Source organism: Rhipicephalus microplus, chromosome 1, assembly GCF_043290135.1.
Source record: "Rhipicephalus microplus isolate Deutch F79 chromosome 1, USDA_Rmic, whole genome shotgun sequence".
NCBI classification, from domain to species: domain Eukaryota; kingdom Metazoa; phylum Arthropoda; class Arachnida; order Ixodida; family Ixodidae; genus Rhipicephalus; species Rhipicephalus microplus.
The window spans coordinates 156,355,293-156,379,111 of NC_134700.1; the positions used below are offsets into that span (position 1 = coordinate 156,355,293).

General features: G+C 43.5%; 1 protein-coding gene across 1 annotated transcript in view; it reads right to left on the reverse strand.

Annotated features, from left to right (window-relative positions):
* Nucleotides 1–23,819, reverse strand: part of LOC119177799 (phospholipid-transporting ATPase ABCA3-like) — an 84,697-nt gene that overhangs the window by 22,990 nt on the left and 37,888 nt on the right. The window contains exons 14-22 of the mRNA XM_075867635.1: nt 22,252–22,414; nt 18,679–18,938; nt 13,800–13,996; nt 12,819–13,107; nt 10,176–10,329; nt 9,023–9,148; nt 7,585–7,842; nt 5,030–5,277; nt 1,892–2,146 (exon numbers count right to left, since the gene is read on the reverse strand). Coding sequence (XP_075723750.1) covers nt 1,892–2,146; nt 5,030–5,277; nt 7,585–7,842; nt 9,023–9,148; nt 10,176–10,329; nt 12,819–13,107; nt 13,800–13,996; nt 18,679–18,938; nt 22,252–22,414 — 1,950 coding nt within the window. The remainder of the gene's footprint in view (nt 1–1,891; nt 2,147–5,029; nt 5,278–7,584; nt 7,843–9,022; nt 9,149–10,175; nt 10,330–12,818; nt 13,108–13,799; nt 13,997–18,678; nt 18,939–22,251; nt 22,415–23,819) is intronic.

Sequence of the window (23,819 nt, forward strand, 5' to 3'; positions counted from 1 at the left end):
TTCAAGTGCATTGATATAATATTTCAGTATATTGGAGAAATAAGGCATGCAGCATTGCACTACTCTTCCTGCTGTTTGTGTGCTTCACTGCATTTTGCTTTTGTGCTGCATTGAAGCGTGTTCAAATTAGTTCTTCATATTTAAGTGCAAATGAAGGCTCTTCTGTTGTACTTTGATATGCATGCATCGGTCGTTAGAGCTCCATGCCGTACCATTGACGTGTGATTTTCGGTCTTCTTTTGTAGCAAATGGCATTCTGCTCTGCACAGCTAAAAAGGGCTTTTGATTAAGGTACAATTTATCTCTGAAGCCTGTATGAGCTGTGTCTAATAAAATAAAGCTTGCTTTCATTTTGCACTATGGCATGACTTTGTGAACGTTCTGTTATGTGTGACAGCTCATTTTGATTGATGTCTTCGCATTCAGCTAGGATTACATGGTATATGTGAGAGCCTTATATGCAGTGCTTCATATTAGCACCATAAAAACTGTGCTAGGGTCAGCATTACCACACGGCGACAGGAGCCACTACAATAGGACATCTGCATATGAAAGGTCTAGCTAAAGGGTAAGCTTTCACGTGCTTCTACAAGGGCCTACTGGAAAGGGGTAACACTCGAATTATGGTATTTTTTGCAGGGGTGTTGGGGCATTATTCAGCATGAACACCCCCACACCCTTTTTGCTGTTTGGGCGAATTACACCCTACACTACTTTTGTTTTTCAAGAGTGTTAGGGTGTCATAGCAATATTACACCCTTACGCTCTTAATATTACTTGGGTGTACATCGCTTTCACACCCTCTCTCCCTTAAGGCCATTTGGGTTTACATTTGCTTTTACATCCCAAAAAATATTTGTGCCATAGGATGTAAATTTGAAAATCCGCCCACGGTATAGGTGGAGTCCTGTTTGATACACCCATTTCGTAGGGTGTAGGGGTGTCAGTAATAGACACTATAAAACACCTATATGGGTGTAATTTGGTTTACAGTCTTTTCTACGAATTTACCTCACCCATAAACCACGAGGTTGCTGAGGATGAGACGAGTAAGCACTCAAGATATTGTGTATCCACATAAAATATTCTCTCAGCGACAAGATGATGTAAAAAAAGTAGCATAACTTCCCTATCCACTGACGTACGTAATACGCGAATCCCACTAGTCGAACCGCAGTTAGCAGGGCTCTTATGGAGGCCGGAGGCAATCGTTCGGTTTGATTACCGTACTGCAATGCTTCATTTTTGGTCGCAACAGGTCAATTCAGACCTAACAGGTTGAACAGACCCTAACCCTTCGTAGAGTACTCGTTAAATAGGTAACAACTTTTTCTTAACACGTCACGTCTGCTGATCAGAGTGCAGTTCGGCATCACTGGCAAGCAGAATAATAAGGCTCAACTTGCGTTTAACAAATAGTTTAAGTGCAGCTAACCTCATTATTACTTTATTTGGGCCATGAGTGCAACTCATGTGGATCTCACGTGCAATGGCAAAATATTGTTCACGAACTTCTTGCTTATTAAACACTTATAAAAATTTTATTCAACCTGCAGTTCCAATTGCAACGTTGCAAGTCTCAATGACGCTGCAGCAAGATAAGCCCCAAAGCTGAACTCGTTGACTCATAAGTTGAGCCCTGAGTTGGTTCAAGTCGTAAGACAATTACGAAAGCTCCTTGACCGAAACGTGACAAATTCTGCTTATATTTGTACGTTTTACAGTGTTTCACACGCAATTTTTGGGCGGTACTTAGCAATTACAATAGCTTTTGTTTAAGCGTTGAAACCGAACGTTGTTGCATCCGATACATTACTTGTGTTAACAGCTGAGCGCTCAGTGCAGGCTGAAGTTCGTGGCACCAAGTTTCAATTATAGAAATGATGTTCACCTGTAGCACAATGTGGCCTTCCATGTAACCGTAAGCCTTGTGGAGGCGGTACACCACCATGGCCGGCTGCGTGCTGTCTGGAACCTGGGACGGCATCTTTGGTTGCTGCTTAGCCTGCAACTGGGTCTGTGATTTGGAAGGCTGGTTTGTCAACGTCTGTGGAATTAGCGAAGATATCACCGGATTCTCCACAAGATTCGCTACAAGTTTGTCTTCATCCACAACATCCGTGTCCTCGTGGTGCTTGACGGCCGGCTGCAAGTACGATTGAAATCGTAAAGAAAGAAAAAAGCCAAATTATCTGAAGAAAAAAACAACCTTCAGCTGTATTTGAGTTCAAGTGAAAAACATTTAGCTGCCTAAAATAAAGATGTATTGTGTGCAGATGAATCTCAAAAAGCAAAATTTAAGTAAATTTGTTATTGGGTTGCCATGGTTAGCAGTTAGTGATTCGTGCGATGACGTTTCCGTTTGGATGCTATCACCTTTGTTTCTGCAAAATAATTGTTTCTTACAGGAATGGTATGTTCACTGTGAGATTGTTCTTAGTGTAACGATTGATTTAAAGCGTAATCAACCATCCTATGTCTATTGTTGCTATAGCTGCTTTGTTTTTCACAGCTGTTGTCATCACTAATGTCGTTTATTCCTAATTTCATATGTGTGCACCCTGCCGTGCTCATACGATGGCCACAGGAGAGCTCATAAATATCAGCAAATGGACATTCTTACGTTGTGTGAGATGCGAAAAGGCTTACTTAAACCGAAAAGAACGACTGATTTGCCGGTTCAAACTTTTGCTCGTGTTATTCAGTAATTCATTACTGGTTCCTGGCATAATGTTTCTAGACTCGTCAGTGTAGCTTATATAAAACCTGAAATCACGTAAGCGATGAAATGCTTATTTGGTACTATAAGGAAGCATCTCGGCTCATTTACATGCGGGCAGTTTCTGCACAAGTGAGATGTGTCAAAGTTACACATTCCACGCTGCATGTGTGCTCACAAGCTCAGTTCGGAATAGCAGAGATCTATAATTATGAGAGTACAACTTGCGTCAAGGGTATATGAATCATTCTGAAAGTCTTGCAATTTGATTCTTTGTCTCTGCAGAACATAACACAAAATGGCCTGTATTACCGCCATATGCGCGCTTCCAGGTCAGATTGTAGTAATATTTTAGTAAGCTCCCCAGGTTTCTAATATTACTGCGTCATAATACATACTGCCTACGATAGAAGTGGGGTAGCAAAACGCTGCCAAGATGGGTTCTTGCATGTACATGTGTCCCTGCAGCGTGACATACATTCTATATCCCTGTGGACCAAAAATTCTGCAGATTCAACGCACCCATTCAGCACTCGCTTGCAGCCAAACTCCTAACCATCAGCTCTTTTCTAGCAACGCTGCAATCCGCATGATAAGAAGTGTCTTCTTGGACCACTTCCACATACTTTCTTGCTCCAGTGCATCGGGCTCGTGATGTCGACAATTTTTTATCGAGGTTCTCTCAGATGCTAACGTTAGCACAGTTGTAACCGAAAGTGAAGTATAGACCAAAAGGTCAGGTACAACGATGCTTACCTTAGTACGATTGCAACCGGAGGTGAAGCATAGACCAAAAGGGCATACACGAAGTGATAGACGCGAAGCACGCACACGAAGTGGAAGAACTACTGAACCAGAAGACTGAAAATGGACATCTGCTGTTGACAACGGAAGTTGTTAAAAGTGGTGTAGCGGAATGTTGGTGTCATGAACCAACCACCTAGTTGGCATCGGTAAACCGGCGGCAGTGTGACCATGATTTGGCATGTGGCCCCCATGCGATAATTATGACCAGTGTGCTTCATCTCTGCTTAGTCCGAGTTTGTTACCACCGTTGGCAAGCTTCCATTCCCCAAAACAGAGACAGCGCCATCTCCACGAAATGAATAATGGCCAGTCAGTGAAGCTCTGTGCATCGTATGTGTGAGCAACCATGCGTTACCCGAGCATCTATTCATGTAATGTAAGTCAAGATACACCAGTGAATTATTATATAAATGTAAATTTATTTCGCCTTCTTGCTGTATTAGGTCATTCAAGGAGGATTCGGGTAATTGCTAGAATGTACAGTGCATGAAAGCGAATACGAGAACGCGCCATCTTATTGGTGCCAAGATGTGTGTATAACGAAAGTGTTTCATTATTCAGAGTGTTTGGTACCCTTCTATGGGGGAGCAGAGGCCGTCCTACTGCTGCTGGCAGAGGTCCGCAAAACTTGTGTGTTTAGAACACGTGGTTAACGATTTAGACTACTCGGTACTTTATACTATTTAAATATCAAAACTTATATACGGAATGATGGAAAATATGAGAAATTAATGAAGGATGTATAGTTCTCGACGTGTGCTTTTGTGTGGCAGGTTTGTTTGAGAAGCCTCGACATTTAGGCACAATTTACAAGAGATCAACTCTTCTCGATAGGTTATTTTCACTGGTAACAGCGATCTTTTACCGTGCCATTCATTGTGAAAGTTTTTTCTTTAGTTTCACATATGTTTTGACTATAGCAGCGATTGCATGCTACGACCACAACAGAAGACAAGCCCAGGTCTAAGGAGCTTCATCCCTGAAAAATGCAGGCGTCTCTGATCATGGGCTCTGCTGACCGGCAGTTAAACTTCTCGTGGTGTTCAAGGGCCTTGCTGTGTTTTCTTGGTCGACTTTGCGTTTGATCATGGTGCGGAAGTGGATCTCGGAACTCGCGTCGCAAAAATCTCGTGATTCAGATCTGCCTTGTCCGGTGTTTGGAAAATTCCAGCTGCTCATAACAAAAAACCGCCCGCTTCATTAATGAAGTCCTTAAATACATTGACTTTATTTAAGGGCGAGCGGTACTTGGCCATTATATTAGGCAAACTTATACTGTGATACACCATGTATGATAGTTATTCCTTACTTCAGCCAGCATCATAACCTTCGTTCCAGTTTTGTGTTCTACGAGACTTCTGATTATTCTCAAAACCGCAAGCCCACGCCCAACCTGAAGTGCTTGGAGTGAGAACACGAGCTTTGCTCGGTACTCAAGCCACTAATGAACAGTTTTGAGAACTTCTAGCGTAACGCACCCGACAGAAAGCCATGCATATGTACCTTGGAGAGCGATAATACTCCGATGGCCCCTTGCTCTGCAGGCGGGACTAGGAGGCGCAGATTGTTTTCGTCCTCGGGCGCAGTCAAGTGTCGGTCGAGTTGGCGCAGCAAGTAGTAGTCGGCGTACACTAGCAGAATGAAAAGCAGCGGCCCTTCCAGAAACAGGGTGACCACCTCGTAAAAAGCAGAGTACGAGTGCACGTCCAGAGGACCGATTGCGTAACGATAAGGATCAGGGTCAGCGATGTCTGCACGCATAGCAAAAGAGAAGAAATTCAGTCTGTTAAAAGATATGTTCAGCTATCCTTAGCCAACACCTCATCGAAAGAAATAGAGGCGCGGCCTTAGCTTATTTTTCTGACGGTGGCTCATGGAAAAAAAGCAAAGCGTGTTTAGAAAAGAATATGTATCAAAAGAGAGCACTTGATACTTTACCATGAAAGAGCATAAAGCCGTCCCTGGTGTAATGAACTTGTACCTATCCAAAGCGTGTTTAGAAGTAGTGGTTAACAATTTAGAGTACTCAGTACTCAACCATGAGAGAGCATGAATCCATCCGCTAACATCCTTTCATTCAAGATTTAAATGGTGGCATCGTCGTACTAGAAGGCACCTGGTGCCAGCAGCCCTGCATAAGTGCCCCTCAGAAGTGCGTTGGTCGTATATGAATTTGCATGTATCATTTTTAATTACCTCATGCTCTCTCAATTCTGGGCTTATCAATTATTAGCGTTTTTTATATGCAGATTGTTCAAATGCATAACTGATTTGAACGCATATAAACCAATCGTGGCAAAAGACTCACATTCGGGGCCAGCACCGGAACGTGAGTCTTGTGTCACAATTAGGTGCAGTTGCCGTCGTGTTTAATGTGATGAAAAAAATCACAGTATATCCACGAAGAGAATATTGATAGGTGGGGTGAAGCGTCCATCAGTCCGTCCGCGCTTCTGTGCATCTGTTTGTTCTCGCTTACGTCCGTCTGTGCGTCTGTCCATCTATCTGTGCGTCCATCCATCCGTCCATGCATCTGTCGGTTCGTCTGCGCGTCCGTGCTTGCATCTGTGTGTTCATCCGTGCGTCCATCGGTCCATACGTCCCTCCATCCATGCGTCCCTTTGAGTGTCCATCCATCCGTTTGTATTCCGTGCGTCCTTCCAGGCGTCCCTCCATGCGTTCGCCTGTGCGTCTATTTATCCGTCCACCCATGGGTCCATCTGTGCGACCGTCTGTACGTTCATCAGTCCATACGTGGAACCGTACCTGCGTTCGTCCATGCGTCCATCTGTCCGTAAAACATACATACATACATACATACATACATACATACATACATACATACATACATACATACATACATACATACATACATACATACATACATACATACATACATACATACATACATACATACATACATACATACATACATACATACATGCATACGTACGTCCATACATACATACATACATACATACATACATACATACATACATACATACATACATACATACATACATACATACATACATACATACATACATACAGACAGATGATGAACGGACGCGGCCAGCACAGAATTCATGGTTTCCCGATAAAAACCTCCGAAGCTTCGCCCCACTCATCATCATTCACTCCGTGGGTATGCTGTGAGGTGGTTACTACATACATGCATACATACAGGTGACGACAGACCTACGCCTTAGGAGCTTCACCCCTAAAAAGACGGGAAGCAATAAAAATCACAGCCTCAGCACTCCATGCAAACGGTTAACAAGCGAAACCTGAAACGTGCGGCCCCTGTGTTTAGCAAAGGGTTCAACCCGACATGACATTGAATAGTTCCACAATTATAGTTTATATGTTCATGCAGCTTAATGAGATTCGACACGCGTTTTGCTCGGGTTCATCACAGTGTCTGTCTCACATGCGGCATACTGTGTCTCGCACGATTACGGTCATGGTGGAATGTAATAAGCTGGTAAATGCGTTACGCTATGCGTTAACAACAGTTGTAGTTCTTGAACCACAGGCGGTCACAGACGTCGCAGCCAAAGCCAATGCGCCGCAGGAGAAACTCCCGCCGAAACTGGCGTTTGCGGCAGTGAACGTGTTCCTGCTATCATCACATTGACGCCGAAACATCACGTTGTTGCAAGCATCTGACATCGCGAGCCAACTCTACAGTATGTTTCAGGAGAAACGGTTGGATGTTGCTTCGGCACCATGGCTGCGACGACGTCACTCGGAACCTAGCCAATGGCGCACGTGATTGCGAACGGCGTAACTGATAAGACAGCCAATGGAGAGCGCTTGTGACACCCTTTCCATACGGCTTTTCATTACTCCTAACCATATACAGCTTTCGCTGCAAAAAGCTGTATTTGAGGCACGCACTTGACAGGCTTAGCTTTCCAATTTTTTCCGCTAGAAAAAGGGCTCTTGAATTTTTTGTTTTCTGTACAAACCCTTTTTTGCACAGTGTACGTTCTAGAATGCGCAAACAAAATACAAGACCTATATTTCATTTACGCGTGACGTGCAAAATCTCTCACTCTTGCAGCACTGTAGCAGTGACATCTTGAAGGCAACAGACTTTTCTTGGCAGGCAGTCTCGAGGTCCTCTCCACCACGTTGGCACACCGCGTTCTCGGTGGCCAACTGCAGCACTTTCGTCATGCCACGCGAGTACGAGTAGGAAGGCAGAAGCCGCGCCATTTGGAGTATCGTCTCGATGAAGACCATGAGTGGGACGTTGTTCAGCGTTTCCGCGTAGTGCTCCATGAACACGGCACCCGTGCAGCAAAGTGACGCTGGACATGAACGATAGACAGATATGAGCATTCTTGATTAACCGGTTCGACGTGAACAATTTGTTTGCACACAATATGTGCGTAATTACGAGTGTGATGAAAATTACCCTATCAGCGATTACCATGATTAAAAAGCTGTGGTTATTTACAAAGTCAGTGTGCCAAACAACAGCAAAAGAAAACAGAAATATAAAAAAGCTTGAAAAGTAAGTCTGGAATCCACACGTTTTCCGCGATCACGCAAAGTATGCACATTTGCTGGCGTCCGATCATACGCGAACAATTATGTGCCGGCTTAACCCTGTCATAGAGGCACTTTTGTTTGGTGGAGAGGCGAGATTGGCAGTATTCACTGTTACGGTGACGATACAAATACCACTGATACCCAAACAGCACGTCACTTTAACTCAGGCTGGTGAGGCCGACGGAGACGCACGCCAGCTGCACAATATCACTGCATTTGTTTTGTGCCGCAAATGTTGGTGCGCACTCATCGAAAATACGAACCCTTTTGGCACCATAAGATCAGTTCGTGTCTTCGCAGGCGACCAAAGAAATACTTTTCAGAAGCGGAGAATTCTGTTTTCTGAAATCACGCAGACAAATTAATCACCTCGGTCACTTCGCAGTCGTGTCTGTGGCATAGACCATACCTCAATACCAACGCCCATTCACCGTCGTCTTCCACTAGTCGTATTGTTAGTGTGTATTTTAGGATAAAAAGGCCTAACAGCTGATAAGAACGTCTCGAAATTGGCGGCCATTGGTAATCATGAGAAAAAATCGAACCAAACACTTTCTTTGCAGTCGACTAGCTTAACCGGATTTCCTGGCAAAATATGGCCGCTAGTTGGTGGATCCATAAATTCTTGTCTATACATAGAGAAACCTAAATGAAAGAGAACTAGTTTAACGTTATTGGTGTGTGGGCATTAGGCACACCTTGTTCTTCTCAAAGTATAGTGAAGCTCGCATCTTCAATCATATGCAAGTTTTTCTAGCATGAAGAGATTAATCACAAGCAGCATAAATGTTCTCGTGAACCCATGGTACACTTCAAATCAAAGGAGTGTTCATGGATTAGTTGAAGCTTAACTGCGCCTGATTTGTGAAATAAAATTAAACTGAGGCTAGCTATGCCCCATACATTGCGACAGTGCAAAGCTAATTGCCTACTCACATATTATAAACGTAGAGATGGCAAGCGCAGAGAATCCGAAGCCAGGGTTGTCGAAACAGAAGGAACATATGTAGATGAACGGTAGCGCAGCGTAGCCGTGCAGTATATTCAATATAAATATGAGTTCTGCAAGCCGAGAAGAGAGAGATTAAGATAACAACACTGATTAGTACTGGTTAGAGGATGCGCCGCAATACCCTGGGAAATTATTTAAACCGAGAGCAATTTGATATGTGTGCTTACAGTAAAGGCCACAGAGGGTGAAAGCCCTGCAGCCTCTTCGGACGCGAATTATCAACTGTACGAAAAGGAATCAAATTCATACAGCCGGATTCTACAGCACTGGACATTATAACCGGAGAAAAAAAATAGATATGTCTTTGTGTGTGTTTCAGCAATTATTGCTCATTGGCCTGAAATAAATACTTTCTCTACAGCCAGTCATATTCTATTATTACTTGAATAGACACATACCTTAGGTTTTGAAAGCGCGCGTAAATTTTTGTGGCTGTGTTCATTTGGAGCTTAACTTTTGACTTTGGTCTTGGAACGTGTCACAGTGAAATAGCTGTCGAACATCATAAGTGGTCAGTGTAAGCTTACGAAGCACATAAAAAATGGCTACGCAATAAATGACTTTTATCTTTTTGCACAATGTAACTTGCTCTTTCTTGGCCACTAGTGTGAATAATTGGCAAAAAGGAACTTATGACCACGTATGTGGACATGTCACTTCAAGGGGTAGCCTGAATGAAGGACTCTTTTTGAGTATTTATTTATAGAAATGTCATCTGTATTTCAATAATAAATATAATGCTATTTGGCCTTATAATCTAAATGCAACTGTGCACAAATATATACAATTAAATACACGAACCTTCTGAAAGGCAAATGTACGTTAACTCTCTTCCACCAGGAAATATGGACACAAGACATCATAGCGTGTGGTACAAGAACTGCCCTTAACTTGAGCAGCCGCATTTAACTAATAGACACAACAACCACTCACGATCGACGAAACTTTCTTGTATGTGGAGGTTCTGCTGATCTATGCTACATTTTTAATTATTGCCAAAGACAAGAAGAGGAGCGAAGGCGCCATATGGGCGTGTGGGCGAAGGTGTGCCCTCTCCTACGTAACTCGAGGACTTACGAATGTAGTTAAAATCCAGCGAATCGGCGTGGAAGTAAGCAATGGGCGGCAAGATGAAAATGGCGGTGCCCATGTAAAACATAAAGTCCCAAAGGAAATTGGTGATCCAGTAGAGGAACGGTCCGATTCCCGTAATGATATGGAGGTGCTTTACCTGCGAGTAAAAAATAATAAAGCAAGCTTTCAACGCTCTTGCAGCGAGGAGAAACGTATAAAGCTTCACGCACTGAGCTATACAGTGTAGCCGAAGCCGAGCGAAACACCCTGTTTGCAGAATTAGTTGTAAGTGGGAAACAATGGGCACGTATTCAAGTTCACCGTAACTGCGAACCTCACAGTCAAGCTAGGGCTGGGCACGACCGCTCTCTAAGATTGCAACAATGCGTCGTTGCTCTGTAAGTTTGAAAGTGCGTGTTGTGTCCTTCGCAAAGCAAAACGTTGAAGTATATCTAGAGAATATGACCAACATACAGTGTAGAGCTTCTTTGTGTCTGCACCTCCCGGGTGAACCTGTGATATTTTTTCGAATTTTTAAACTATTAAAACTGTGTAGCGTAGTCCTTGGGGCCCAGCTTACGCACTTCACGCGAAATCAATCCGACTATATTTTACTTGCAGGCTCTTTATCCCACATTTTGGCAGTGCTGCTCATCCGAATAAAAATAATTCGATGCAGGGACATATCTTTAACTCCTAAACAAGTAGCCTAATTTACCCTTCCAGTAATCTGGACAGCTTATGGATTAAAAGATGGCATTCCCGAGGCTTGCATATTAATGTAGCTGGCCGATCGGTCACTAGCAAAGCACACTGAATACAAATAGTATGTCCAAATTCAGCCTTTCAGTCACGTCTCATCAGCATTCAGCATCCCGAATGCACGTGTTTTGAGCGCGGAGATCCCACAAAGTCGGAGCAATCAATGCTATTGCAAAGTTTTCTTTCAGAACTTCGCGGGGTAACACAGAATCTCGTCATGTCAAGCCAAGTCACAACAAATCACCACACCCTGTCGATTTCCCTTAATACAGCCATTCAGTCAAACACTGTAGAATCGGTGTATATAAGGTCTGACCTCAAGTACTTTTTTTCATTAAGGTGTATTTGCTCCTCGCTCTTTAGAGTACCCATAGAGTAAAACGTGGAGCCACACCTGGACATCAATATGGCAGATACACAAAATAAAAAGCACTCTTTTGTTAGTTAATGTTTACAGCCCGCATTACCGAGGCTTGTAATTTAATGCAGCTGACCGATCGCTTTACCACCAGCAAAGCACACTGAATACAAGTGGTATGTCCAAAATTAGCCTTTCGGTGACGTCCCATTAGCATTCTGCATCCCGAATAAACTGCGTTCATGCAGGCGAAGAAAACATGAGGGTTGAATTCCACCCGCTGTAGTTGTATTTCAGTTAAGTCCAAACGCCATAGTGCCATGCACTTGGCTTTAGCAAGTCCAGATATTCTGGACGAAAGAGCCCTCCTTTACAGAATTCGTCTTAATGATACCATGGTTTTCGGACGTAAAACTATTCGAACTTCGGAAACGTGGTGGCTGTGGGTGTGGTTTGCCCTTCAAAATAAATACTTCGGGCATTTATAAGACGCTTCTTCGTCACCAGCACATAACCATCATCACAAGGTGTTCTTCATTTTAAACGTTTGTGGGGACATATAATCAGTTTTGTGCCGTAGAAGACTGTTTCTGTTCACGCCTTCTAGGCCTACTAAAGGCGTGTAAAGCACTACATATTAATACTCATTATCTCAATTAAAATTGAAATGCGTCACTAGGAAAGCGGTGCTTGAAAAATATTGTGTCCACTTCATACTTAGAACAAGCAATATATAAAAAGTCATGTGTTCAGCAGTGTCTCACACGCATTATTATGTAAGATGGTAGAAATTAGGGGGCAAGCTGCAATGAAGGTCTTTATCATTTATGAAAACATAATATTCACAAGGGCTTGCGCTGTGCCATGATGCTATTGCTTTTTTTATATTCAAAGAGACACATAAATTTTTTAGTCTTCTACATAATTTCTTGCTCAGACTTTTCACAACAAGCCAAATATAAAAATCTGTACGATGTGCACCTACATGTGGGAAGCTTTTGGTACTCACAAATGTCTTAGGAAGTAGGTGAAGAAAACAGAATGGCTATATCTTCATATGATGTGGAATGGCTCAGAGTTCATTGACAGAAACTGCTTAGAAAATGGAAGCTGAGAAAATGCAGGTTTCAGAAATTAGAGCTAGAGGCTAAGAAAACCAATATACGAAAAAAGTAGGGTCTATTTTTATTGTGGAAATGCAGCGTTAATGCTATCTGGAGCTCTAATATCTCCTCTCTACAATTATGCTAATTATGCTTAGTATGGTGACTGTGTGCTAAAAGAAAGGTGCAGATATTCATTTTCCAAAGCTCCACTTTGTCAAAGTTTTTCATGAGAGAACACTAATAAAATGCTTTTTTTTCTTGACTTACCTTACTTACGTTGGTCTAATAAATCCCCATGCAATAAACAAACATGGTCTCAGGATTGCAGAAAAAGATAACTTGCAAATTGTACATTTTGACCAAATTAATCATTCTTATTGCCACGTTCCCCCTAAAAAATAAAAGTTTGGCAAGCTATACCTGCAGTGCCCGCTCGGTGATTGGAAAAAGCACAAAATTGCTGCACATCAGGCTGGACACCATGGGCAGAAATATGGAGCGCAGGATCTGAGGCAGCAGCTCCCGATAGGCGCCATGGCTTTCCCCGTGCTCTCCTTCACCACCCACATTGGCGCTGTCGAGCACAGTCACATCGAAGCTGAACAGCACGTCGGTTTTACCGGTGACGAAGTGCAGGCGTCCATTGTTGAACAGTGTCAGTACCAATAGCGCCATGTGCTGGATCTCGCCGTTGTACCAGAGAACCGTACTGAGAGGATCGTGAAATGACGAAGGGTTTGGGTGATCAGAATCCTCAATAATTAGTGTCCTAAATGAAAATACGAATAGAGGTATGGTGTGCTGATGGGCTCAATCGAAACAATTACTAAGCGACTGCTTTCAAGATACGGCGCTAGCTAAAAACTTACCGGTTTCTGGGTGTAATCACATACCAGTAACGCCAAACGCAACACGATACGCCTATATTGAAATTTTGTGCTTCAGCATTCGTCGCACTGCCGAGGCGGACCGCAGAAGCCACATAGAAAAAAGATCAGGATTGCCATATTCTCAGCCTGCAGGAGGCGAAACGGTGCTAGCTGCTGTCATGAAAACCACCTGCTGTTTCATTGAGTTTAACAAGTATCCTGACAATTAACTGGTCCTTATACTACTGAGACATAAGCTTCGATATCATATTTATGTAAAATACCTTAACATTAAGTATAAGTATCGATATCATAGCAGTTTTACTTCTGTTAAGCGCATTTCGTCAATAGCCGCCAAACCTGAAGTTATCAATTGGGCGTGTTTGGAAGAAGCACACAAAAAATCTAACTCGCTGCCGCTACCTCTAATAACACTTATTGAAGTGCGGCGTCCTTCGCTTTGCCCATTCGTGCCTATCACTTATTCTGAACAGCTTTTCGCAGTGGTAGCTTAGTGACCTGACGGTGGTACCTTCCGTGTTCCAGCAGCTGCACGCCAAAGTGCGTCATGAAAACGTAATGACGCAAATCGTCCTTGGCCAACTGGAGCAGCCACTCGTCCACGTTTTCGTCAGGAAGGATGATCTCTACGGTGGTTACACCTGGCCTTAATAAGGGCAATATGTAGTCGACGTAGAACACTCCATCTTCTCTAACTTGCGCGAACCCCTGCAAAGCGAGAATATGTTTGCCACACAGGTACATCACTGAATGCGAAGTAAGGCTATTTGTTTGCTTCTAAATCATAATAATTGATCAAGTTTAACGTCCCAAAATCATGGTCCGCTTGTAGAAGACACTGTCATCGAGAGAGAAGTACAGTTTACTAATTTCCGGCAGATCGCTGGGTGGGGCTACCACCTATATAGGAGTTAACGAAGAGGCCGTGTCTCCCGACAGCTTCCTTGGCCGGCTCGATCGCCCAAAGTTGCTCCTCCAGACCCCAACTTAGCAGCGCGTTCTGGCAATGCGCCCGAATGTCTTCATTGGAGGTTGCCATCTAAGAATCGCTGAATAATGCTGGACATTTTCATAGGATATGGTCAAGAGTGGCTCTGCAGCTACAGTACTGGCGTAGATTAGTGTTATAGACTTTGGGATATACGTGGTGCAAGATTACGGGGATCGTGTACGTGCGTGTTTGTAGCTGCCGCCACTGAACGGACTGGACCCGATTTAGGTTGGCGTGAGGAGGAAGGTACTTCCGCATTTGAATTCGATAGTGTTGAGATATGTCACAAAATTTAGAGAACCGATCGTTCCATTCCCATACCAGCGCAGAAAAGTTCGTTTGCGTGGCCACTTTATCTAACGCGACTCGGAAAGCATAGATGTCAAGCCACGTTGTAAGCCATGTCATTCAGACTGACATCCGGGTTACTTAAGGGTGTGTGGGCTGGGAATCAAAGGCTGTCTACCCATTCGTCCGCCTCGTGAATTTGGCCTGTACATTGCCTCAAGGGGAGATTCTGCCACTGGCGTAGTTCCGAACGGCCGTCAGCGAGTCGTTTTATCACATATGACACTTCATGTGGTCTATGGCCATCGAGATGGTCACTTCCTCTGCCGTTTCTACGTATCGTGAGATGATTGACGCGCTGCTTTTGCATTGTTGTTAGTGATCTACGGCAGCAGCCGCGAAGCGGTGACGTTCTTGGTAGCGTGCTGCATCGACAAAGACCACCTCATGGTTGAGCTCAAAAATCTTGAACTTGTCTGTCTTTACTGACACGTCTGATTTTGTTGTGTTCAGGGTGCATGTTTTTTGGTATGGGTGGTACTGTAAGCTCACCACGGATAGTGCGTGGTATCTTATGTTTGTCTCTGTGTAAAATGTGGTCGGAAATTCCGAGATTGGGTAGAATCTGGCGCCATGGCTTAATCTTGGCTAATCACTTGAATCGGAAGATTTGTTGTCCCTCGATAAGTTCCTCAAGGGTAAAGTGTAAACCCAGTTGAAGAAGGAGTTCAGTTCTGATGTTTTCAGGCAAACCTAGCGTTTGTTTTTAGTTCTTCTAATTAGAATTTGGAGTTTTGACTTTTCTGCAGTGAGCCATTAAGTCACAGGACAGCTCAAGATTTTATGTTCATATCAGGTTTTAAATCTAAGTACATCTAAGTCTACAACTACATGGGCCTGAATCATTTTCACCTTCATAGAAAATGCAGCTGCGAACCATGATTCAATCGTATGACGTGCAATTAAGTCAGCTGTGGAGCGCCGTGACCCCTAGATCACCGCTGGTAAACGCAGCCGCTGCATTGAATGGCGCAGCGTTCGTGCTACTTCTGAATTCAAGACTATCTTGGCGATGAGAACTCCACACGCACAAATGTATGAACCGTTGTTTGTACCCTGTAAAGACGCGGCCTGCGCTACCCCGGGTGACTCCACCCAGATGGTAAAAGGATGTCCTTTCTTCTGGAGTGAGAGGCAAATACGTGGCTAGAAAATTTTTCGGTAGAGGGGGACAAAAGCTAGAAACCTCGACTCTCAGAAAAAAATATTGATTTTCAGCATTTTTAGTATTTATTTTCACTAGAACACCACCATTATCAATACTGCGGGGGAGGTTAGAGCATTCTTTCTGGCTGTGGTCCTCAACAAAGGCGTCTCTACCCACCCCTTTTTTCAGCAACCTTCATGCTTCTTTCGCACGGCGGAGACACCAGGCTCGTTTCATCACCGTTCGAGCCACATTCGTCGGAAGAGCTTCGCTGCTTTCACAAAGCACATCATGCCGGAAGATGGTAATCACTTGGACTTGTTTGGAACATGGCAGCGGCAGAAAAACTGCGTCTAACAGTGTCGCTTGCAGATATATCTCTCTCTTTGCTGCACACATGAACTACACGAGAACTTTCATCATGCATACTCGTGCGTTACCTAATTTGTTCATTGAGTACATTGAAAAAGTGGAAATGTCTTTTCGCCTTAAGGGCTGAAGTTAACGACTGTAGTTTTGATGCGTACTTTACCAAAGACCTCACAACCCTTTTTTTGCTGCGTTTGGTGAACAAATCGTAACTGCTATGTTTCATATTTTTCCATGTATGGCGCTACTCCCCTTTTTAATGCTTCACGATGTTACTTCTATTTTTTCTTTTTTTCTCTTTTTTAAATGTCTTGATATAAATTTATTGGCTTACATAGTGTGTAATATTGTAGTATTATCAATGTATTACATAATGTCGGTAATATTCTATTAAAAAAATCCCTATTTTTATTCTTGTGAACGTATGTAATGCCCTATTTTAAGTAATGCCTGTGGCCCTGTGCATAATTGAATAGATGAATAAACCTGAAAATTTAGAGAACGACGGTAATAGAATTACATCTGTGCTTTTGTATTACGCATGCTGTGCTGCGAAGCAAGGGTTGGTGCAAGTACAACCAAGTTGAGCCCTACGCCAGTACCTGGGTCATCTTTGAAATGATCTTTGAAATGCCTCTTTCATTGCACTTTACACCAACCCATTCCAATGTTTCACAGTGTGTGGCACGAAGTCACAAGAACCGCTCATTAAAGCTATGGCATCATCATTTTAATTTACCACCATTGTCATAATGCTCTTCAACATCGACATATTACCTCATATTACACATCTCTCGCGCAACTCATGCTAGATAGAGCTCGAGACGCATTCGAGCGAAAAGAACGAGCACGCTGCTGGCGAACTGACCACCGGCAGCCTCAGCTGCTCTGCTTTTGCTGTGTGAATAACAGTGGCGAAATCGACACCGATACAAAGGCTGCATTCGCGTATCTCACGTTCCTCGCTAGACAACGCATGGGAAGACCGAAAAACTCGCGTCAAAATGGAACACGAGGAAGAAAATACAATCCCACTGATTAGAAGCAGTGTGTTTATGACGTGGCTTAGCCTTTCATACACTGATATGAGGCCGCGGCACCGTGATCGTGAATGAAAACAAAGAGGGACACAGTTACATTGATTACTGTCTTATTAACTGCGTGCAAAAGGCTTATGAACATATCAAACGCGCAGTAGTTATTTATCAAAGCAGGGAAAAAATTGTAAAGGGTAGAGGTAGACGATTCGGGTGAGTTTTTTATGGTGAATTAATCGCTACCCTACTTGCTCGTCCGCGCAGTTTGTGTGCGTTCACGTGTTTCTGTGAGGCACAGGGAGAGAGCGGAGAGAAGATCCGTTTCTTTCAGTCATGCTGAACCTACTACCCAGGCAGTAAGTCCTAACACACGTAAGGTAACCTGAATGCAGATTGTAGAAAACGTGGGTTCGTTCGAAAAAAAGTCGGCACTGTATTTTCGCTATGAAATTTGTTTTGTATTCCTGTTTTCAGAAATATGACGGTTACGTTTCCCAGTATGCTTCAGTAAAACAGCGTTGTTATTTGTACAGATGTCTTAGAAAGAAACTCAACATTGCTGGGATCAGCCACTCGAAAGAGATAAAGATGACAAGTAAATAGGACCGAAGGAATACATTCGCTTTTCTGCGTTAAGCATGCAGAACTCACCTAACTAAATACAAAATGGGATGTTTTTATTTAACACTAGAAAAAACGCCGATCCATTCGCAATATCAGTATTTCTAGCTATTCATGCAAAACGATCCGTTTATGCCTCGCATCTAAAAGTCGAGACCTAGATATTTCACGTCCTGTGTTGGTTTAGTCAGTTCGAGATTGAATGACAACACGTTCCTGCGTCTGTCTGTTCTAAATAAAGACAGCATAAAAGGCAAAAATGCTTCTCATTTGATCGCCTTGCATGCGTGCATTGCTTTTTCGTAATAGGAAGGTATATAATTATCATAAGACGAGGTCCTTGGACGTCGGCATCGCTAAACTGTCTCCATTATTGTGTATATACCATACTTAAGTCCACGCATGGTCGTACGAATCTATACCAAATACGTCGGCGCATCATAGCACTTTCTCAATTCGTACTCAGTCACACTGAGCGTGTAAGGGCAAAACTGCAGAATTTCACTGCGGCGTCTGCTTTATGTTCGAGAGATGGAACACCAAATTCAAAGAGAATAATAGTTAACAACAAAAAATTACCATCATACTGTTTATGTTATGCTGGTCAGCATGTCTTCATTTGTTGATATAATATTAGAAGCAATGAATTAGGCACACATTCAACAGCGTGCTCCAAATTTTGTTTTTGTTTTTTCAGAATCTAGATGGGAGACGACAGATGGAAACGCGTACCGGGATAATCAGGGTGAGCAGTGGATTTGCCTCAAAAAGGCTGGCCAACGTTTCGATAGGAGGACCTACCTTTGTCGAATGCACCTTGTCATCCTTGGTGTGTTAGTTAAAACTAACAAAGGACCATGCTGAAAAATAGTCTTACGTTGGCCTTGCCGACAAGATCGACGAAGCTGTAGGAGAGCGTGTTGCCCACGTGTTCGGCAACGATGGCGTTCCGGTACAGTGCCACGTCCTCGAAAGTGAAGAGCAGCCAGAGCAGCATCATGGGCAGCAGCCAACTGAACAGAGGGATCTTGAGCTGCCGCGAGACGCAGGTGGCTCGCTTGCAGAACACCGCCCACATGCGGCGTGCGCATCCCGGATTCGAGGAGACCGTGCTCACCATTACGTTTACTAAGGTGTCTGCACGAAGGCGAAATACAATTATTCAATTGATTCCTGTATAGCCTGACCTTTTCAACGAATGATGAATCGACTGTAATTGCTGGGTATATCTCCCCCAAAATCAGGATACCACGGTTAGGGACGCTATGTGCCCGAATGAAAGAAACAGAATCATTTTAGAACATTAGGACGTTGGGCAAGTTGGTGCAAAGTTTAATAAAATATTTGTCGCGCAACTCAGCTAAGCAGGAGAAAAAAGGCGTCGACGAAGTTGAGCGCCGGGCTTTCAACACGTTTATTCTTTACTCACATCACCCAATTATATATGCTTCCAGAAGGCGCGCGAAGAGGAGGTGCAGCACAAGGAACTCTCATATTGCATAAAAAATGGAGCAAAGCTATAGCACAGTGATATCTAGAAATAGGAATTCTTTCTTGTACAAAATGATCGACGAGCCACTGACGCATTCGTTCCCCATCATCTGTATCTGATATGCATCTAGTACTTCGCCTGCTAACGTCTGCCTGGTTTATTCTATCAGAGGAGTTCGTCCAAACAGTGGTGCGCAGCCGCACGAAGCACAACGAAGTGGCAAGTCCACGCATGGTCGTGCGCATCTATACTAAGCACGTCGGCGCAGCAAAAAGCTTTCTCAATTCATGCTTAGTCGCACTTGAGCGTGCAAGGACAAAACTGCGAAATTTCGCTGCAGCGGCTCCTATATTCTCGATAGATGGAACACCAAATACAGGGAATGCGGGCACAGAGCTCCAAGAGCTAGCTGGGGGCCGAGAATACCACTGAAACGTCCCGCCTGTTTGGAACATTCTTTTTTCAAATTGTGGGCGGAACCCGTGGTTTCTTTTCCTGCACAGCCTCGTGCTTCCTGCTGCACCATTTAAGCTTCCGAACGAGAGATTCGGACACCGTGGTAATGGCCCCCAAAGGAAAACCTGCTGAAACCTGCCTTGAAAGCAGCTCCTGACAACTGTCCTTCACGGGGGGATTGCACGACTTCAACAACGCCGACCGCCGACACAATGTCGCAGTGGCTTTGTGGCAAACACTGTGCAGAAACCTGCGCAGCCACGTTTCGTCTGTGGTTAGGGCGGCGTGACACGGCCACTTGCTGCAACACGCGTACGATAAGGGACAGTTCCACCGCCGCTTAATCACTGGCTTACGTCACCACTAGTGGTTATAAAACCTAAGCTGCCAAGCTCGGTTCATTCATTTCTCGGTTACTTCTGACAATACTTCTGAATAGCGTGGCGTCAGTGTGTTCCATCTGATGCTTTTCCTATAGATCGAATAAACAATTGTGTTTTCCTGTTGATTTGATTTGATTGATATGTGGGCTTTAACGTTTCAAAAGTATACATGGTTATGAGAGATGCCGTAGTGGAGGACGCCGCAAATTTTTACCACCTGGGGTTTTTTAACGGGCACCCAAATCTGAACACATGGGCCTACTGCATCGAAAATGAATGTTTGTCATGTTGATATCCGTCTTTCGTGAACAGGGAATCCCGCAGCTGTTTTCGTGGTTTTCGAGGGTGCAGAATGATAAGGTAGGAGGTATCCCGTGCACGGGGGCTGTATAGTCAGGACGAATGTGTAGCGCCTAATGACAGGTTAATGAAAAAAAATTCGAATAATTGTCATGAGGTAGCTTATCCGTAAACGTCAAGCCTTTACCGTGCTGTATAAAAGCAGATAAAACATTCTTTACATCGTCACAAGAACTTGATTGATATGCGGGGTGTAACATCCCGAAACCACCATATGATTATCAAAAGACGCCATGGTGGAGGGCTCCGAAAATTTCGACCACCTGGGGTTCTTTAATGAGCACTTAAATTTGAGCACACGGGCCTACAACATTTCCGCCTCCATCGGAAACTCAGTTGCCGCCGCCGAGATTTGATTCCGCGACCTGCGGGTCAGCAGCCGAGTACTTCAGCCACTACACCACCACGGTGAGGCATCGTCACAAGGAGTCACAGTGTTGAAGGTGCTTAAAAATACAAGAAACTCGTCATCTTTTCTTTAGTGCAATGTGATAGTCACTTGTGCAGCACTCCATTCTTGTGCGCAATCTGGAATCTTGTATATTTGAGTGATGTAAAGAAATAACCGAGTCTCACACCCTAACCTGTCTCCTCCTTTATTCCATGCTAATCTCCGTAGCGCAGCAAATATTTCATTGAAAAAAACTGAATCGCTCTTGCAGAAAGCGTGTACATGAGCTAAGAACGCTCAGAATTTCGTTTTACTACACCACATCAGTTTTCTAGGTTATATTTTCAAAAGATGTTGAAAGGCAGCTCACAGCACAGAACCATGTCTTTATGTCTGCACGTTTCCGTTGGCAGTTTAACCAGTTTTCATGTTATTGGCCCTTGTGCCATAACACTTCGTTTATCATCAGTTTTCATCTCATGGAAGAGCACTAATTCCAGGCATGGTGATTTCAAGCTATGCTCCCTTATGAGTACCGCCCCTCATGATTCTTAAAGCATTCATGACCGTTGGCAATTACACAGTCTTTGTATTTTGTCCCCTGAGTCACAACCGGTGAAATTTGATAGATGGAGGAGCACACTTGATGATAAAATTAAGATTTCTGTCTTAAATATTGTTTTGTTTGACCAGATCAATTGGGCAAGCGATGAAACGTCACTACAGACTCAATAAGTATTTTCGATCCAAAAAAAGTAATAGAATAAATATCTTATCCCAAAAGTTGCCACGGTACTGCGCCATACAGAGGAATGATCACAGGAGAAGAAAGCGACACTTCGAGCACGCAGAAGTCGTGAATCTCCCCCACAAATAAGCCCTGATTTAGAGGTTGGAGTGATTTGATAACAACAAATATCATTCACTACATAGTTTTTAATATTTATTGCTTAGTCTACTTGTATATTATAATCTAAAAATTGTTTGGAAATTTTAAATCAGTTACGTGTCATTGCGGCATTCGCAGAAAAAGCATCACCAAAAATGGATTAATTGTTCAAATCTAGCAGTTTTGTGGCGTTCACCTAAGGTGGACGTGGACGCACTAATACTGTACAGAAGCTGTATACTGTAGTCCGTGAGTAATTCGGGCCCATTTCTTAGTTGAAATTAACTACAACACTTAAGTCATACGTTTGACCGTTTTCTTATTGTTACTTTTTTCATTCGGTTGCCACGTTTTCACAAACGTTATTTTTTCACACAAATTCAAAGCAATATAATCCTTCGTCCAGCTCGTAGGTGAGCAACAGCTGGCTGAAATTTTGCAATCACTTAAGAAAAAGCTGCGCATGGTGTAAGACCAACCCTTGGTTTCGATCATGGACGCATCATGCTGCTTGATGGTCTCGGTGAGCTTATGGTGGTGCACGTGGTGTTCTTCGGCGACACCTATGAACACGTCTTCGAGTGAGGTCACCGTCAAGCCCAGCGACTCGATGCCCAAGTGTCTGCTCTGCTTTTCGATGTCCTGTAACGTTGAAAGAATATAATTTTTTTCTCTGATTCACTGCACTCCACTTGACGCTTGGTCGCATCTAGAAAATGATGGGGGAGATAAGGAAGCAATTTAAACAAATTTCCGCTATTGCGTTCAACGTCTACTTCTGCAACTTGGAAGGGGGCCGAATATGTTCTAAGTATAGTGATAGAACGCGCATACTAAAAATGATTGCCTACAAAAACACTGGGGTGGCAGGCAGTGCTTTTAGTCAAATGGGGCGTGCGCATGAAGTCATTCACTTTGCTCCTTTAAAGATAAACAAATTATGTGCTACTATTTTCGTGGAGCTACGACTTGTCAAAGATATCATTATCATCATCATAAGCCTGATTACGTCCACTGCAGGACAAACGCCTCTCCTATGTTCCGCCAGTCAACTCGGTCCAATGCTTGCTGCTGCCAATTTCTACTCGCAAACCTCTTTTAATCTCATCTGCCCACCTAACCTTCTGTCTACCCTTAACCCGCTTGCCTTCTCTGGGAATCCAGTTTGTTAACCTTAATGACGAGTGATTATCCTGTCTATGCGCTACATGACCAGCCCATGTCCATTTCTTTTTCTTGATTTCAACTAAGATATTTTAACCCCAGTTTGCTCCCTAATCCCCTCTGCTCTCTTCTTGTCGCTCAAGGTTACACCTACCATTTTTCTTTCCGTTGCTCACTGCGCCGTCCTCAATTTAAGCCTAACCCTCTTTGTAAGTGTCCAGATTTCTGCTCCGTAGCTAGGTACCGGCAATATGCAGCTGTTATGTACCTTCCTCTTGAGAGATATAGTGGCAATCTACCAGTCATGAGTTGAGAGTGCTTGCCAAATGTGCTCCACCTTATTCTGATAGTTCTAGTTACTTGAATCTCGTGGTGCGGCTCCGCAGTTATTACCTGTCCTAAGTATATGTAGTCTTTTACAACTTCAAGTGCACTGTTACCTATCTCGAAGCGCTCTTCTCTTCCCAGGTTGTTCTACATTACTTTCGTTTTCAGCAGATAAATTTTTGGTCCGACTTTTCTGCTCTCCTTTTCTAACTCCGTAATCATGAGTGGCCATTCGTCCCCTAAATTATTCATCAATACAATGTCATCTGCGAAGCGCAGGTTACTAAGGTACTCTCCATTAACTCTCATGCTTGACTGTTTACATTCTAGGCCTCTGAAAACCCCCTGTAAGCACGCGGTAAATAGGATTGGGGATATTGTATCCCCCTGCCTTACACCCTTCTGGATTGGTAGTTTGTTGCTTTCTTTATGAATCACTATGGTAGCAGTTGATCCCCTGTAGATTTCTTCCAGGATGTTTATATATTCTTCGTCGACGCCCTGATTGCACAGTGTCTGCATGACTGCTGATATTTCAACTGAATCAAACGCCTTC